Genomic DNA, 18,375 nt, shown 5'->3' on the forward strand with positions numbered 1-18,375 from the left:
ATCCATTAGAAAAGGTATGTTCATTCTCATTGTAGGGAAAGATCATGCCATCGTCTAACATTTAGTTGGACAAACAAATATAGGAGGAATATATATTAAACTAGGAAGAAGAGACTGGGACTAACACACTCTTTTTGTATCTTTTGTATCTTCTTGATGCCTTTAATGAATCATCTTCATAAATATTTTTAAAAAAGACTAGGAAGAGATGATTTTGAAGATTTAGGTACCCCAGAAGCAATTTACCAAGACGTTAAACAGTTCTGCTCCTTAATTCCAATATACCATCATTTGTTTACAAAGATGAAGAATGAAAAAGGAATTGGAAGAAGAGGGACGAGGAGAGGGCGAAAGATGGACAAGAGAAGTGTCATAATGTATATGTACCAAGATACTTAATCACTAGTCTAATGCAAGTAAACAACAGTTAGCTAAATTGGCCAACAAATAATTAAGAACAGAGAAACTGAAGCCGAATAAGATGGTAGGAAATATATGATTTCAGACATTTAGATGACTGAGAACAAGAGAGACCTGCTGGCTGGAAGCAGACAAGAAGCACCCCTTTTATTTTCTTACTCTGGTTCTAGAACTGCATATACACTCTGGATATGGGTTTTGGTAAAATGACTCCTCAAGTCTTGACCTTGCTCGACCTCTGACTCCCGGGGGGGCACCAGCTCTTTTTCTTGGAGCACCTTGCCTATAAATTGCAATATGTGTAATGATTTAATTAAAAGTTCGGAATTTATCAGTTATCAAGCAAACTTCGACATAGTTATAATTGTTGAAGGCTTTACAATTCCCTCCAACCAGTTTACAATCGGTTGTTGTATACTAGTGACATAAGTTTCTAGAAACAGGTTGAAAAGCTTTTAAATCAAGAAAGTTTTTTAAATGAGTAGTTGAATGTTTTTCTTTGAAAATACTTTGACAAGATTTCTATCTTTAGATTTAGATTTCTGCTGCCTGAATCAGAATTATCTAATAAGTATTATGTACGAAAAAAAATGTGAAAAAAAAATTGGCATTACAAATGTGAAAGAAAATTGTATCAAACCAAAATCTTAAACAATAGGTAAATAATCCGAAATCATTTAAGGGTTCTGAAGATTACTTATTTATTTTCGGATTTTCTTGTTTTTCTTTGTCTTTTTATCTCTCGACTATATTTTAAGGATCTCACTAAGGTTCAACAGGTGAAAGAGTGGACTTGGGGTGAGATATAAGTTCAAGAAAATACGCAAAAGGGGGTTTGGAACAAAGAGAGTAAGCTCAACAGACTGGGAGGTCATATATATCCAACATAAAATGGTTCGGTTCCTGCCAGTTATTATTCCTAGAGCTTATTGTTGCACCCAAGTAAGAAAAACAGAGTTTAATAAGCTTTCAATGGAAACAATAACGTGAGCAAGTGCAACCGGTAATGTGATTAGCCATTGCATATGTATATCACCTGTTCTTATGCAAATGCCTGACAAGATGTGAAAATGATGATCCATCAAGCTGACCAGCTTCCAGCTGATCAAATATTTCAACTAGGCCTTTCCTGCATGATTAGCAGATAATTATGTTGCTATAAATATGTAGATGAAGAGGCCGACACCACAAAACATAATCAAAATTGCCCAATTTTAAATGTTCTAACGACTTCTATATGACTCTTCCCTAAGAGAATAATACTGAACTGTTTGCCAAACAGCTGAGGTGGATCCAGAATTTAAGTTTTATTGGTTCATTATTTAAGGTTTTCTCATTGAGCCCATTATTTGTTTAAAGTTGAGCATTCATTTCTACTAATTGTTGCAATTTTCATAAATTTAAGTTATGTGTTGGAAGTACTGGGTTCATATGAACCTGGTACTAATACTCTACATCCGCTTCTGCCAAACAGCACTTCAGACATGCCAGTCATGGTGGGGTAAACTTTCATGTTATCATAGCAATCCGCATTTCTAGGTGAACCTTTCAGCTATTTCTATCCCGTGTACTAGTAGCATCTTTGTGAAGCATTAAAATATGAAGGATAGTAGATTTGTGTCCTAAATGAAGGCAATGGCAACACCTCAAAAGAAAATTACCAAGCTTTATTTGAAAAATCACTCTTCTAAAATTGATAAAATCAAGCTAAAAATTTTACTTGCAAACCACACTCACTGAGAAACTTTATACCAACCAGAAGCAACTGCAAACAATAACATACCCAGTGTAATCCCACAAGTGGCAAGTGGGGAGGGTAGAGTGTGCGCAGACCTTACCCCTACCTCCACTCAAGGAAATTTTTTTAAAAAAAAAGCAGTTCGAAAAAAGAATTAATGGGAATGAAGAAGTCATGGCAAAGGAAAAACAACTGTGAAATACTCATCAATTGCTTGAGTACCTGTCCGGAGTGATTGTTTTCCGGTGGCCTAAGAATCTGCGGTGCCCCTCAACTGCTCTTGCCATATTACCTGAGTGTGATGGAATGAAAACATCACTCTCTACAGAGATTAAATAATCGAGTGCTGCAGCTTGTGAGGCATGATTTGCAAACTCTCTCAGTTCTGGCGTTGCCAGCATTTCCTGCCACAAATAAGACATTTGGTTTGGTAGGTAAAATGTGCTATTGTTATGAAAAAAATTAACTCCAAGCTGCAAGATAGACAGAATGTTTAGGTGTAGGTACAAACCTTGAAAACAACATTTGGAAAGTAAGATTTGAGCTCTGAGAGACGAGTGTTACCACCATAAATTTCTCCAGCAGCAATATAAATCAATGTTGATGGAGGATAACCAAGAGCTTGAAGAAATAATCCGACCTCCTTTGGAGTGAGAGGGCAAAAACCACCAATTCTCTGTTCGGTTGAGTTGATAACCTTAATCTTCCAATGATTTGTCTTCTCTCTAGTTATGGATGAGTAACATTAGATATTATACAACATTATGGGTGTTACTCTAAAGATCATTGCAACAATAGAAGAAAAGTGAAAAGATCTAAGCAGAGTCTGCCTTATTACTAGAAACCATGATATCAGAAGAAATTGGAGCAGTTCTTTAATAACGACAACATACACAGTATAGTCCCACAAGTGGGGTTTGGAGAGATTAGAGTATATGCAGACCTTACCCCTACCTTGGCAGGAAGAGAGGTTGTTTTCGATAGGCCCTCAGCTCAAAGAAAGCAAAAACACAACATATATGAAGACTTAGCAGTAACAACACCAGGATAGTAAGAAAATAGAGGCATAAGAGACAAGAAATAGTAATAGAAAACTATGAATGAAAAATAAGGAAATAGTAGAATAATGAAAATTTCCTTAAATAATACTAATACTACTAGTAGGAGAGACAAGATGCGAAACTATTTACTACTAGCCTTCTACCCGAATCCTCGACCTCCACAACCTCCTATCAAAGGTCATGTCCTCGGTAAGCTGAAGGCTAGTTATGTCCTATCTGATCACCTTTTCGCAATACTTCTTCAGCCAACCACTACATCTCCTCAGGCCCTCCAGTGTCAGCCTCTCACACCACACCTCCTTACTGGGACATTTGCACATCTCCTCTTGACATGCCCAAACCATCTCAGCCTCACCTCCCGCCTCTTGTCCGCCATGGAAGCCACTTCCACCTTGGCAAGAATAACTTCATTTCTGACCATGTCTCTCCTAGGAAGCCCACACATCCATCTCAACATTCTCATTTCCGCAACTTTCATCTTTTGAACATGAGAGTTCTCCACGGGCCAACACTCACCCCTCATACAACAAAGCCGGTCTAACAACTACTCTGTAGAACATACCTTTAAGTCTAAGTGACACGTTCTTATTACATAAGACACCAGATGCTTTAATGTCATGGATGACATCTTGACATGCATAGTATAGTATGTACTTCAAGGTTCTGTGTATGAATAAGTTGTACAGAAGAAGGGATTCTGAAGTTTCAGAACTAAATTTGAAGGCTCTAACTATGCATGTATAAACTTGTGATCAAAGAATTTTTGGCCATTCCTAAATAACTACAGGCCATGAATGAGACGCAATAACTTTTCACTAGGCTCAGAAATATAAATAGACTGAAGGTGGATTCTCGCTCCTTTATGCAAATAATACAGTGAGCACAATTGAAGACATATATAGCAAAATCATGACAATATGATAGTGATGATGAGAGAGACCTCATCACCCGAAGTTCCTCTGCTTCTGCATCAGTAAGACCATAAGTACAACCAGTAAAAGACAGCATGTCCTTCTCATATCTCAAATGGAGTGCAACATATCTTTTTGCTCTGGTTCGCAGCTGCTCCACGAGCTTCTGTGGTATCATCATCATGTTAGAAACAAACCCTAATAAATGAGAAGTTATAGCTCTACTTTGCAAATGAGATCCAAAAAATAAAAGGATGTAGATGAAATTGTACTGCATAAACTGACATGGGAATCCTACACGTAATACATAATATATTTATTTCATAATTTGAATGCCGTTCTTAAACAAGGAAACATGAACACAAGAAGATTGAGTGAAATGCCATAGCGGAGCTATGTGGAGGCCCCTGGGTCACCTGTGGGGACTTCAACACTGTCAGAACAATGGCAGAAAGGAGAGGATGCAGAAGAATAACCAATGTAATGGCTGACTTCTCGAGTTGGATAGAGGATATGGAGTTACGTGACCCTCATCGAAATGGTGGGATCTTTACCTGGTACAGAGGGGCTGACCACTACAGTGCTGCAAGACTGGACAGGTTTCTCTATTCAATTGAGTGGGAAGTACAATTCAGAAACATAAGACAACAAATTATGCCTAGAGTTATATCTGATCACAACCCAATTATGCTACACTGTGGTGATTGGGAACAGAGGAAGGCTTATTTCAAATTTGAGAACTGGTGGCTTAATGTAGAAGGTTTCAAAGATCTAGTCCAGAACTGGTGGAATGGTTTTATTGTGGAAGGATGCCCAGATTTCAAATTCAGTATGAAGCTAAAGATGCTAAAACAGAAACTTAAAGATTGGAGCAGTGTAACTTTCGGGGAACTTAACAACAAGAAGAACAGCTTGTTAAGTGAGCTAGCTGAGATGGATCTGATCCAGAATGATAGGGTGCTGACAGAGGATGAGATGATGATTAGAGCAACAGTTCTAGTCGAGCTAGAAGAATTAGCGAAGAATGAAGAGTCCAGGTGGAGATAGAAGTCCAGAGTGTTATGGCTGAAACAAGGTGATAATAATACCAAGTTCTTTCAAAGAGTAGCAACAGCTCATAGGAGGTGCAACACCATCGATAGGCTGATTATCAATGGGGAGTAGAATAAAGATCCAAAAGAAATCAAAGATCATATAACAGAGTTCTACAAGAAGCTATACACTGAATCAGAAAGTTGGAGGCCATCATTTGTGATGACAAATTGCCCAAGAATAAACCAAGAGGAGCAGGAATGGATGCAGAGACCATTTTCAGAAGAGGAAGTGGTACACATTCTCAAATTGTGTGATGGGGACAAAGCCCCTGGTCCAGATGGTTTTACTATGCTTTCTTTCAAGGAGTGTTGAGAGATCATAAAGAGTGATGTGATGCAAACAATCCACAATTTCCATCAGAATGAAGTGTTTGAAAGATCCTTGAATGCCACTTTTGTGGTATTAATCCCCAAGAAGCTCGGAGCTGCGGGAACTCAAGGATTTTAGGCCAATATGTTTGATTGGTGGAATGTACAAAATCATCGCTAAGCTGATCACCGAGAGAATGAAAACAGTGATGGGGAGACTGATTAATGAGCACCAAATGGCTTTTTTGAAGGACAGACAGATAATGAATGCCTCTTTATTGGCTAATGAGTTGGTGGACTCCAGGGAAAAACAAAAGATACCAGGTATCCTATGTAAATTGGATATAGAGAAGGCATATGACCATGTCAACTGGAACTACCTCTTGAAAGTTCTGAGTGACATGGGGTTTGGGAGGAAATGGGTGAATTGGATCAAGTTTTGCGTGTCAACAGTGAAGTTCTCAATCATTATAAATGGGAGCCCTGAAGGTTTTTGTCAATCACAAAGGGGATTGAGACAAGGAGATCCCATGTCTCCTTTCTTATTTCTCCTAGCAATGGAGGGACTCAACTACATGGTCAGAAAGGCTAATGAAATGGGGTGGATAAGAGGTTTTGGTACACATACAAACAGAGCCAATAATATGGAGGTCACACACCTTCTATATGCGGATAACTCTTTAGTGTTCTGTGGTGCAGAAATGTCACAAATTAGACATTTGAGGGCAATACTAACCATTTTTGAAGGCATATCAGGACTACATGTGAACTGGCAGAAGAGTTGCTTGTTCCCGGTTAATCAAGTTAATGACATGCAAGGCTTTGCCGACAACTTGGGCTGCCAAGTAGCTTCTCTTCCCACCAAATACCTGGGGATGCCCTTGGGCACCAAGAACAAAAAATTGGAAGTATGGAGTGAAGTTTTGGAGAGAAGTGAAAGGAAGCTGACAAGGTGGAAGAGTCAATATCTATCCCTGGGAGGTAGATTGACTCTCATAAAATCAGTTCTGGATGCACTTCCGACTTATATGCTAAGTCTTTTTCCACTACCAAAAAGTATTGGAAAGAAACTCAACAAGCTGAGAAGGGTTTTCCTCTGGCAAGGAAATAAAGAGAAGCAAGGATACAACCTGGTTAAATGGGAAGAGGTGACAATGAGCAAAGCACCAGGAGGTCTGGGCATTAAGAAATTGAGTACTCAGAACACCAGTCTGCTGCAAAAATGGTTGTGGAGATTCTGTTGTGAAGATATGGCATTATGGAGGAGGTTTATTGCTGAGAAATATGGGCAACAAAGCAACTGGATAACTGAAGAGGTGAATGGCACTTTTGGGTGCTCTGTATGGAAAACCATCAGGAGAATGTGGCCTGATTTCAGTGCAAAGGTGACCTTCCGAGTGGGGAATGGTTTGAAGACCAGTTTCTGGAATGAGACCTGGTTAGGTGATGTAAATCTGAGGATACTTTTTCCTGATCTGTACATTATCAGTCTACAGCAGAATGACACTATAGCGCAGATGTGGAGCCCTCAAGGTTGGGACCTTATGTTCAGAAGGGCTCTAAATGATTGGGAGGTTGGAAGAGTAGCAGACCTACTGCATGCTTTAAACTTGTTTCCAGGCACTGTCACAGAGCCTGACAAACCAGTTTGGAGACTGCATAGCAGAGGGGTTTTTACAGTTAAGTCATGTTATTGGGAGAGGAATACCAATCATTTCTTGACAACAGTTTGGCCCTGGAAATTAATCTGGAAAATTAAGGTTCCTTTAAAAGTTGCATGCTTCACTTGGTTGGTAATTAGAAGAGCTTGTCTCACCCATGAAGTGCTACAAAGAAGAGGTAGACAGATCTGTTCAAAGTGCAACAAGTGCGGACAGAAGACTGAAGTAAATGGTCATTTGTTTCTGCATTGCAAGATAGCTACAGATCTGTGGAACATGTTCGTTTGTATACTCGGGGTTAACTGGACAATGCCCAGAACCACTTTTGAGGTCCTAACACACTGGCAAGGAATCGTAAAGAGAGGATCAAAAGAAGAATGGTGGAAAAATATCCCTGCTTGCATATGGTGGACATTATGGAAGGAAAGGAATGGGAGATGTTATGAAGGAAAGGTTAGCAGCCCACAGGAGATCAAGATGAGATGTCTTAGTCTTTTGTATTTTTGGTGTAAGCAAAATTTAGTGGGGGAAGTAGATAGCCTTGTGGAGTTTAAAAGTCAATTGTAAATTTAGTTGTCTTTTTGGTTTTGAGTATGATGGCACCCCCTGGGGGTTTGTAAATCCCACCTCATCGATTTTGATGAGTCTTTTGTGTGAATACAAAGTTACCTATTTCAAAAAAAAGATTCAGTGTAGTGTGACAATCCAAAAGGGAAGCTCAAAACTCCATAAGTGTTACTGGTGTTACTAGAATTACTAGTCCCGAATTGTTATCATATTTGTCAGATGATGGTTCTAAGTTCTAACCTTTCCAAGTCTCTCAATAGGAGGAGAGAAGCGGAGAGCATTATATAGAGCACGGCATCTTAATCTCTGAATATCCAGAGGCAGTTCATTGTTCGCAAGGCGAGAATCAGATTTAGCAACATGAATTACCTGCAATAATATGCAATAAGCCAACTTTCAATTTCAGACATATACTTAATTAAGTAGATAAGGCAAGAGAAAAATGGGATCAAGTCCCACGAACAAAAGGAAATAGAAATAAAGCATCCCTTGTAACAACAGATTTTACTGATAATATCAACATCATAAACTGATGAAGTAAAATAAAATAATAAATTAAATCCCCTTCAGGATTTCATAGTTTTGGGATTAAATGCTATCTCCAACAACTTAGAGTAATTAACAAATTTTAAAGGTCCTTTATAACTGACTATTGAACAGAAAGATCAAAATTTTGTGGCTAATAAATTTCAATGGTCAACTATACCTTCCATGTACAACAAGGCTTCAACTGATTAATATTTTTGCAAGTTTTTGGTAGTAATTCATTGATATGTTTGCACCAGCTTGAGTTGAGCATTGGAGTGATACAGTACACTTCAAGCTTTTTAATTTATTTTCTGCTAATAGTTAGTGAAGATGTCCCTTATTCTCATCAAATCGAATAACATAATGAAAGTTACTTATCATATTACTTACAACTTTAATATATTTGGAGTAGATTCATGAATGGTCACTCAACTTTTATTTTATTGCACCAAAGTCACAACTATTTTTTGTAACAAAAAAATCACTCAAGCAGTTGGTTAGGCGAAACACCCACTAAAGCGACTCTTTCCTGTTATCTTCAGTCTGACCCAACCTCAAGATGCCACTGTAGAAGAAATTTGGAATGATCAAGACTGAAACTTGAGCTTCAGAAGACCCCTTAATGATTGGGAGATAGATAACTTGGCAGTATTCTACAACACTCTCAATTTATTCAAGTCTTTCCGCCTCTGAGGACAGTATTGTATGCAAGTGGATAAACTACAGAGATTCTCAGTCAAGTCAGCCTACAAAGAGTTTATTCATTCCAACAATCAGCTTAGTTGTTGGCCCTGGAAATTAATCTGGAAAGTCAGAATTCGTCTCTGGTTGCAAGTTTCACTTTGCTCGTGGCCAGGAAAGAAATCCCAAGTCCTAACTCATGAAAATCTAGCAAAAAAGGGCTTCCATCTATGCTCTAGATGTGTCACGACCCGATTCCTCGAGCCGTGATGGCACTAAATTCGCAAGAAACGGAGGTAGACCAATTTCGGGGTCAAAACGGGGAAAGTGGGACCTGTGCCGAAAATTCCGGAATTAACCCCAAAAATAGGTTCTAAACAGCTCCCTGAACTTGTGTTCCAAATTGGAACACATTTCGGGGCTCGGAACAGTCCAAACACGAACATGCAACGAAAAACCCAAAGTTACGCTAAAAAAGAACAACAATGGCAGCTGCTATTTACAAGAAATTATCAGAAACGAGGGCCCAACTGCTGAAACCAACCACACCACGACGATCCTCACGAAAAACCCCACAATCTAGGCTATTGAATCACCAAATTCGGACCTAAAATGGCCAAGAAATCATTTTCCAAATTTTCCCAAAAATTGAGCTCGAAAATGAGCTATGGCAGCAGCTAAAACATAATTCTTACCTCCAACGAAGCTTCAAATACAAATTCCAACCACGCCAACGCGTTCTTTGCAAAGAACCCCACAAGATGGAGCTTTGAATCACTCAATTTGGAGCTCTAAAGCTCAAGATATCACACTTTTAAAAGACGAATCTGGTCGCTAAAAAGCCCAAAATCTGGTCGCTAAAAGGGCTGCACCAGATTTCAGCTTTTGCTATTTTTTAAAGTCTCCGACGGGGTGCTCGGACTTCATTCGTCGGTTAGAGCTTTCCTACCGCGACCCCAAGTCATTTATGGTTTGCTGGCACTGACTGCTCGGTCGCCTGGTCGTTCGTTTGGGTTTTATCCACGTTTCCCTATTTTAGAGCTTTTGAAACTTGAATAGTTGACTTTAGTCAAAACGTTAGGTAAACGACCTCAGAATGGAATTATGACAGTTCCATCAGCTTCGGAATGGCCAAATTAGGCTAATAGCATGGTTGACACGAGTATCGAGGCCTTCGGTGCGAGTTTGGACCATTAGGCGTTTTAGCCTTTGAAATTTGGCCTAAGGTTGACTTTGGTCAACATTCTTGGAAAAGGCGCTCGGATGAAAATTCTGTCAGCGCGGTTAGTTTCGAAATGTCGAGTTTGGTCTAGAACGACCTTTCGTTCGCTTCCCGAGGCTACCGGTCTAATCCCGAGGCCCGCTGTGGAATTGGGCTAAAAATGGCCTTTGGGAGTGGAACCCACTTTTTATCGAGATGACCTCTAATGGAAATTCCGATTGCACCATTGAGTCCGGAACGTCGAATTTAGTGGGGTAGCATAGTCCGTATGCGCGCACGGGATTCCGAACGAATTCCGAGCACCCTATCAGAGACTTTAAAAAATAGCAAAAACTGAAATCTGGTGCAGCCCTTTTAACGACCAAATTTTGGGCTTTTTAGTGACCAGTTCGTCTTTTAAAAGCCCCATTTCAGCTTTCAGCCCTCATTTTAAAAGTGTGATATCTTGAGCTTTAGAGCTCCAAATTTAGTAATTCAAAGCTCCATCTTGTGGGGTTTTTCTCAAAGAACGCGTTGGCGTGGTTGGAATTCGTATTTGAAGCTTCGTTGGAGGTAAGAATTATGTTTTAGCTGCTGCCATAGCTCATTTTCGAGCTCAATTTTTGGGAAATTTTGGAAAATGATTTCTTGGCAATTTTAGGTCCGAATTTGGTGATTCAATAGCCTAGATTGTGGGGTTTTTCGTGAGGATCGTCGTGGTGTGGTTGGTTTCAGCAGTTGGGTCCTCGTTTCTGGTAATTTCTTGTAAATAACAGCTGCCATTGTTGTTTTTTTTTAGCGTAACTTTGGGTTTTTCGTTGCATGTTCGTGTTGGGACTGTTCTGAGCCCCGAATTGTGTTCCAATTTGGAACACAAGTTCGGGGAGCTGTTTAGAACCTATTTTTGGGGTTAATTCCAGAATTTCCGGCATAGGTCCCACTTTCTCCATTTTTTACCCCGAAATTGGTCCGCCTCCGTTTCTTGCGAATTTAGTGCCATCACGGCTCGAGGAATCGGATCGTGACATGATGTTATATGTGTGGAGAAGAAACAAAGACAATCAACCATTTTTATTTTTTATTTTTATGACAAGGGAAACCCGCAGCCGCTACCCTTTGGGTGCGCACAGGGTAAAACCCCCGCTCCTATGCAATAGCTCGCAAACCACATAGGAGAGGTAACCTGCACTAGGCAAGCCCGATGCGACAAGCTCGACCCAGAAGGCAAACCCCTTGCTTTTGCTGGCAAGGGTTTCAACTTGAGACCTCCAACATGGAAGTCCCACGCCCAAACCACTGGGCCACCCCGAAGGGTACAATCAACCATCTTTTTCGCAATGCAAGTTAACTGAACGACCTTGGAGGATTTTCCATACTTTAAAAGGAATCATGAGGGTGATGTCAAGAGATACACTTGTAGTGTTGGAACGAATACAACATTCACTCAAAACACAAGGAAAGATGGAAGATTGTTTCTGCTTGCATTTGGTGGACAGTGCGGAAAGAGAGAATCAAAGGTGTCTTGAAGACAATACTAGCTCCATCCAGAAACTGAAGATGAAGTATTTAGCCCTTTCTTATTTTTGGTGTAAACATGAATATATGGAAGATATAGAATCCTTAGTTGATGTTCTAGGATCTCTGAAAGTAGTTTTAAGTTCAGAACATCTTCCTATATTCCCTTTTTTAATTTTACCTGCAGTTTTACGTTGCAGCAAATGGTTATACAAAAAAAAAAATTAAAAAAATCAGTGAACTTAGCTTAAGTATGACAAAAAGTTACTAAACTATTTTGCGTAACCACAAAATCACTGAACTTTTTCTAAGTATTACAGAAAGACACTAAGTATTTTTTAATGTTACCAAAAAGTCAATTCAAATTTACCTAATTATCATATAAAATGTCTCTTTTGTATTCTCCTAATGACTTTTTTTTATATTTAGGCAAAGTTGAGAGACTTTTTTGTTACACAAAAATAGTTCAGTGACTTCCGTGATACTTAAATATAGTTGAGTGATTTGCTTGTTACAAAAAATAATAGAGTAATTTTAGTACAATAAAGAGTAAGCTGAGTGACCTTCATAAAATTAACCCTCATATAAACATCAGAGGGTTTGTTGAGCAAATATTGTCTGAAAAGAGAAATGTTCTGAATGGTTAAGACCACCATGAACACTATTAGCATGTTGTCCATACAGATATATAATACAGTTCAACTAGACAACACATTATCATAACAACTTCGCCAACGACACCATGTTCCACAGTCTTCTATTTATATATTAACAATTTCCATGACGGTAAGCAAGGGCAACAAGGTAGCAACAATTTCTTGATTTGGTGGTCATTGCAAGAGAGAGGTTAAGACAATCTACCTAAAAAAAAAAGGTGATAGGAAGAAGATTTTACATGCCTGATGCTCCTTCCACAATTGAGTCATTTCTTCATAGTAACCCACTCCTGACCATGACGTAAAGTGCTTCCTAGCTCGAGGTAAAGATTCTATTTCTTTGGGAAGCTCTTTAATAATCATGAGGTCTCCTCGTAATGCTTTGATGAAATGGTTCTCATCAAATATATCTGAAAATGTACTGTACATTAGCCCATTAGAACAAACTAGAGTAAGTATGTATAGATAAAGTGAAAAAAAAGAATTAAAAAAAGAAGTTGGTAGAGATCAAAGCATCATCAGAAATTCTACAAGAAACAAGAGAAATATCAGTCTAAACTTGTAAAGAAATGGATGTTGGGCCTAACTCAACCTCAAATGATAGCTCATGAGTGGAGGATTTCCCAAGTCCATAAAAGGAGACCAGACAGCTGGAGCATGGGCTAAAAATTTGTGGGGGGGGCTCAACATCGGGTGTGATGGGTCCTTCTATGTACCATGTAAAGAAATGAATCTTCGACCTAACTCAACCTCAAAATCTAGCTCATGAAGAGAAGACTGCACAAGTCCATATAAGGAGACCACCCATCTAAGCAATACATTACATATATAAACACATTTCTAAAAGAATGACAAGCCATGTGAAGTTGTAAGATATACAGTACAGAAAAAAATATGACCTTGAATCTTGCCAGAATGAACGCTTGTCCAATTGAGGAATTACCAAAGTTGCATTCATCACATGCGCCACTGCCACCATGTCAGCTATCTGTAAGCAAAAAGAAGAAAAATGAAAAATTAAGACTGAAGGGGAAAGTACTTCATTAACTTATAAATATGTGGACATATTTGCTTAAAGAAAGGGCACGACCAGAATGACAATTCAATAATGAGACGTGACTACATCCAACAACATAATGATTCATGAGTCAGCACTTCAGAAGTCATGGCATAATCATCTTACCAATGAAAAACCAAATTAGCAAAACTTATGGAACTTTGTCCCTGGAATGAATGAATGAATAAATGAATGAAAAATCAAAGATCAGTCCTTGTATGTTCAAACAACGATGAGATACGTAGGCAGCCTATCCAAGGTTTGGGCCCCATCTTTGAAAACTTTGTTTCCACACATTATACAAGAAATTGGGAATTTCATAATGTCTACATCAACGTATATTGGGAATGCAACGGCTGAAGATACAAGAAGACCAAGGCTCAACGCAAGTCAACCCTCGGGATATACAAATCCCAAATCCACGGGCAAATTCCTGTCCGTTTCATCCTTTTTCCACCCGTGGATTAGCTCATCTTTAAAATAAAGTGACACTTGTGCGTTTATTTCCTGTCTGATATTGTGCCTATCTTTGAAAAATTGAGTCTTAGATTTTCCAGGCAACATGTCAATTCCTTACTAAGTGGAAATATTATTTGATCTAGTAACTTTAAAAGTGGATTAAGAGTAGATGAAAATCTTATTTTATGATATGTTCAACTTGTAGATTAAGAGTAGATGAAATCTTATTTTATGATATGTTTCAATTTGAAGTTAACTATTTTCTTTTGAGAAAGAATTTGAAGTTAACTTAGTGACCTATAGAATTTGGTATGACTGTTAGCTTTGGTTTGAGGAAACTAATTCTTCTAGTTAGCATAATACTCAATTTGATTTAAACGTATGGTAAGTTCCAGGTTGCTCATTTGACACATTTGAATCAAATATGTATGGTGCATAATGTCATTATCTGGATATAGAGTTTAAACTCAAAAATGGTCAAAGAATGAAGTTCTTATTCAAATTTTTATAATCATGATTTCAAAGCATTGCATGACATTAAGTTAAGTCAATAATTTTTGGCATTGGCTTAAAGCCCAATACATGTCTTTTGAGTCGGCCTCAAACTGTGTGAAAATGGAAGCTAAATCTGTCCAGAGGCCGAAATTACATCAGCAGGAGCAGAAAAAATGGGCTAGGGCCCGTAATATTTTGCAGCGGCAATAATTCTTTGAGGCTAAGCCTGAAGATCATCTGATAGTAGCAAAGATTGGATCTCAGGAGCCCAATTTAAATTTCTCTTCTTTCTTGATTTCATTGTATTGTATACTGACATTTCATTCTAACTTGGATGAATCCCCATTGAGTTGCAATGTTTTGTTTATGTTTCCTCGTAATTTTATTTGTCTTAAATACTGAAGTTTAAATAACTTAGATTGCCTTGAGAGTTTCAAAAGAGTTTTTCTTTTCAGACAATCCAAAAGAGCTTTTCTTTTCAACTAAATGTCAAAAACAGTTTTTTCTTTCACTTATTAAAAAATTTAAGAATTTCCAATCAATTAAGTTAGTCAAATAATTGTTTAGTTAAATTAATGGGTAACCGTGGGTTAAGCGGACATTTCAAGTGCTTAGAACCTTCTCGAAATGTTAATAGGAACCCTTATCTTTGAAATTTTGAAAAGATTTTTCTGTTAGAATCATTTTTTAAAAAATTAAAGGTTTTCGTAATTTCCTTACAAAACTAAGTGGCGACACTGTTTTCAAAATAACTCTTCTTTTTTTTTGTTGCCAAGTTAGGGTTTTGAGGCTTTGAAGTTATCTTACAAAATTAACATGTAATTTTCAATGATGCCACAGAAACTGGAATGTTTATTTAACTTTCCATGAATAGAAGAGGAGATCAAGCTAATAAAATTGGGCGAGGTCAACCTTAACCACTGACATGGTCCAGATCTGTCATTTCTCTCCAAGACTATGCCAACTTACAATCATACTTCATCCTGTTCTTGCTGGGAACAACGTTTTTTGGTCTTATAGAAATCTAATTCCCATCTCATATGACATGTTATGATTATTTTATGTGATAAAAAGTATAAATGAGAAAAGTGTTTTTTCTGTATCCCAAATATGTCTCAAATTTAAAGAATCATCAAATTGCTAGTGCACCATTTAGCTATTTCCTTGCAGCAACACAACTTCGTATGAGACTGCTTTTCTTGTTAACTTCCTCCCACTCCCTTTATCTATGAATGCTAGTTCTTAACATAGACTTCATTCCAAACAGCGTATAAACATAAAGGACCCACTTTAATTTGTCTTACTTTAATATCTATTTCTAAGCTGAAGGTTTTAAAATGGTTCATCTTCAATCATGTCAACTTGTTGAATGATACCTAGGAATATACAAGTAGAAGTGTATACAAGTTACTATATGCCCACTAGCATTTCCATGTTTGAGCTGATCCATACCTTTAGCTCGTTTAACCGTAGCACGAATAGCAAGAAAGCAATTCCTTTGAATTATTGTGGTTTAAAAACAAGAATGATTATGTAACATACACACAAAATATGGAAATTAGAAATCGAAGGAAATATCAAACTTACACCCGTCCTCATTTGATTTAATCCACCATTACTTTTTACAGTCAAGTAGCGATTCCATCCTAGAGCAGCTGGACAAGAAGGATAAATTCTGCATAAGACTATCTGCTTAAAAAGTTGCAGCATACAAAAGCTTCATACTGTGCATGAGTTGGTACATGTTAAAGAAATTGCAAATGATAGAAAACAGCAAAGGCGTGATTTTTTTTTCTTTTTCTATGACTGAAAATCTGCTGTTTCAGCTTTAAACAAACACAGGCATGAACCGACAGAAACCATAAGAAACGACACAAAGAAAATTGTTTTTAAAATAACAATGAATGCACATCCTCACACCCTATAAAAAAAGAATCTGGCAAATGAGATCTTGAGATAATCGAGTATTTCCCTTTCACAAAATAAGAAACATATTAGTGCTCCCAAAAGGCAATGGAGATACCTTTTTGCATATTAACTAGCAGGTAGAAGAAGAAGCACAAGCTATAGTAGTAGAGTATAACCTTTGTATTTTGCAGTTGGCTTAATGCATGGATGTAAACCATGGCTCTTTGAAGCTTCCCAAACAGAATTATCTTCATTCTGCAAAAGTCAAAAGAAGACGTTCTCACTAACACAAGTCATTTAGTGTAAGATCTCATGGTGCTCAACATACTTCATTAACGACTAGGCCAAGGGGCGTAGCTAGCAAGAGCCGAGGGGTTCATCCGAACCTGCGACAAAAAACTACACTATTTCTACATTGTTAAAGTAATTTTTTACATATATATGTGTGTACTTTTTATATTTCGAATCCCTTTCATGAAAATCCAAACTCTGCCACCAACTAGACCACCCCTTGGATGCAATAAGAAGCAAAATTTCAGAAAATTACAACATATTCAGAAACTCTCTAAGCTCAAATTATAAAAGATCAGCTCAAACCACCAAATTCACAAACACCCATCAATAAACTATGCAAGATAAGCAAAACAAAACAATAGAATCAGCAAAAAAATGAAAACTTTAAGCAATTTCAAGAAATAGATAAGTAAATAAATAACAACCTCTTGGAATTCAGGCTCCTCCTTCTTCTCCGATGCCAAGACAGGCTTTTGTTCATCTTCAGCCATATCTTTAGTGTAATAAAAGAATACGAACATTGAGAAAACAAAAAGGAGAAAAATGTATAGAGTAATTGAGAAATTGGACGTTCTCCTTGTCGTCCTGTACTGAGTATGGCCTCTGTTCCCCATTTCTTCTAATCTTTTACAAAATTTTATACTCCTTGACTCATCAATGGGTACAAAAGTTAACAATTTTCGATACTTCAGAGTTCAGAGAATCGAATTTTGGGAGAATTTGTTGATTTGGTTTGGGTTAGAACACAGATTCATAATTGGAAGACAAGAAGATCACAAAATTTTGAGAAAATGGCATTTTACATTCCCTAGATTTGTAGATAGTCTATCTCGGTTCTAATTTTTGGGTTATTGACACTTATGCCCTTATTTTGTACTCGTATCGATTTGTTTGTCTTATTTCATTTTTTGATCAATTTAAAAAAAGGTGTGTCTTTTCATTTTTTGTGACTCTCTAAGTAGGCGTTTGGCCATGCGATACTATATCACGATATGGTATTGTGAGATGGAATCAACGTTTGGACATACGATTTTACGTTGATTCCATCTCATGATTCCATATCATGAGATGTGATTTCATATTCTCCAAAAACAATGATATCATGATTTGAGATATTTTAATACAAAAGTTGATCCACGAGTTTATATTTTGTTAAAACAACCTCACATTTATATCTATTAACCATTTATTTCATATGTAACTAAAATTTATAATCACATCATTACTTTTTAAAATTTATTATTCTCACCGACATAAAATTTATTATTCTCACCAACATATAGTCACTTTAACTCACACCAACCGATTGTTAAAGTGATGAAATATTTATGCTCTATGAGCATGAAAATATAGTTGCGGATGATATTGACCAACAAATGGCTCAAAGTAACAATGTTGGTTCGTCTTCTCGGTCACATGATCGAGAAATACAAGTTCAGTGTGAGGAAATTGTATGTACTATGTGGGAGGATTATATTAAAGATTAGTACACTGTAATTTATGTTCAAATTTTTTTTATTAAATTAAAGTTAGATGAAACAATTACTTAAGTGGAGAACAAATAACTTTGTAATAATTTATTATGCGATTTTATAAATTTTTATTTATTTGATAAGATTGAATAAATAATTGGGGCTATTTTAATAGTTTTACAACTTATGGGATTTTTATGTTTATGAGAAAATATACAACACAAAAATTTTATATCGCATGTCCAAACAAACCTTCAATTCATCTCATGATTCCATACCATGATACCATATCATAATTTCATATCATGATACCATATCATAATTTCATATCATAATTCTATATCATGA

The 18,375-nt window shown here is 37.3% G+C and overlaps 1 protein-coding gene across 1 annotated transcript; it reads right to left on the bottom strand.

Moving 5' to 3' along the window:
• Positions 1–241: 241 nt before the first annotated feature.
• Positions 242–17,271, bottom strand: LOC125844892 (O-fucosyltransferase 38). The gene is made up of 11 exons (XM_049524253.1): positions 16,981–17,271; positions 16,438–16,516; positions 15,941–16,008; positions 13,242–13,330; positions 12,586–12,763; positions 8,002–8,130; positions 4,160–4,296; positions 2,670–2,883; positions 2,381–2,562; positions 1,457–1,549; positions 242–703 (listed from the first exon to the last, which is right to left on the bottom strand). Exons 1-11 carry the CDS (start codon positions 17,167–17,169, stop codon positions 568–570), a joined length of 1,494 nt encoding a protein of 497 aa, XP_049380210.1. The 5' UTR covers positions 17,170–17,271; the 3' UTR covers positions 242–567.
• Positions 17,272–18,375: the final 1,104 nt, after the last annotated feature.

This window comes from Solanum stenotomum, chromosome 11 (genome assembly GCF_019186545.1).
Source record: "Solanum stenotomum isolate F172 chromosome 11, ASM1918654v1, whole genome shotgun sequence".
Taxonomy (NCBI): Eukaryota; Viridiplantae; Streptophyta; class Magnoliopsida; order Solanales; family Solanaceae; genus Solanum; species Solanum stenotomum.

What these genes read in the sequence shown, in the direction of transcription:
- LOC125844892 (XM_049524253.1), bottom strand. Translation starts at nt 17,169, where the DNA reads ATGGGGAACAGAGGCCATACTCAGTACAGGACGACAAGGAGAACGTCC. An exon ending in CTATTGAGAGACTTGGAAAG is followed by an intron (nt 4,297 to 8,001) that starts GTTAGAACTTAG and finishes ATGATACCACAG; the next exon opens with AAGCTCGTGGAGCAGCTGCG. An exon ending in TTCCAAATGTTGTTTTCAAG is followed by an intron (nt 2,563 to 2,669) that starts GTTTGTACCTAC and finishes TATTTGTGGCAG; the next exon opens with GAAATGCTGGCAACGCCAGA.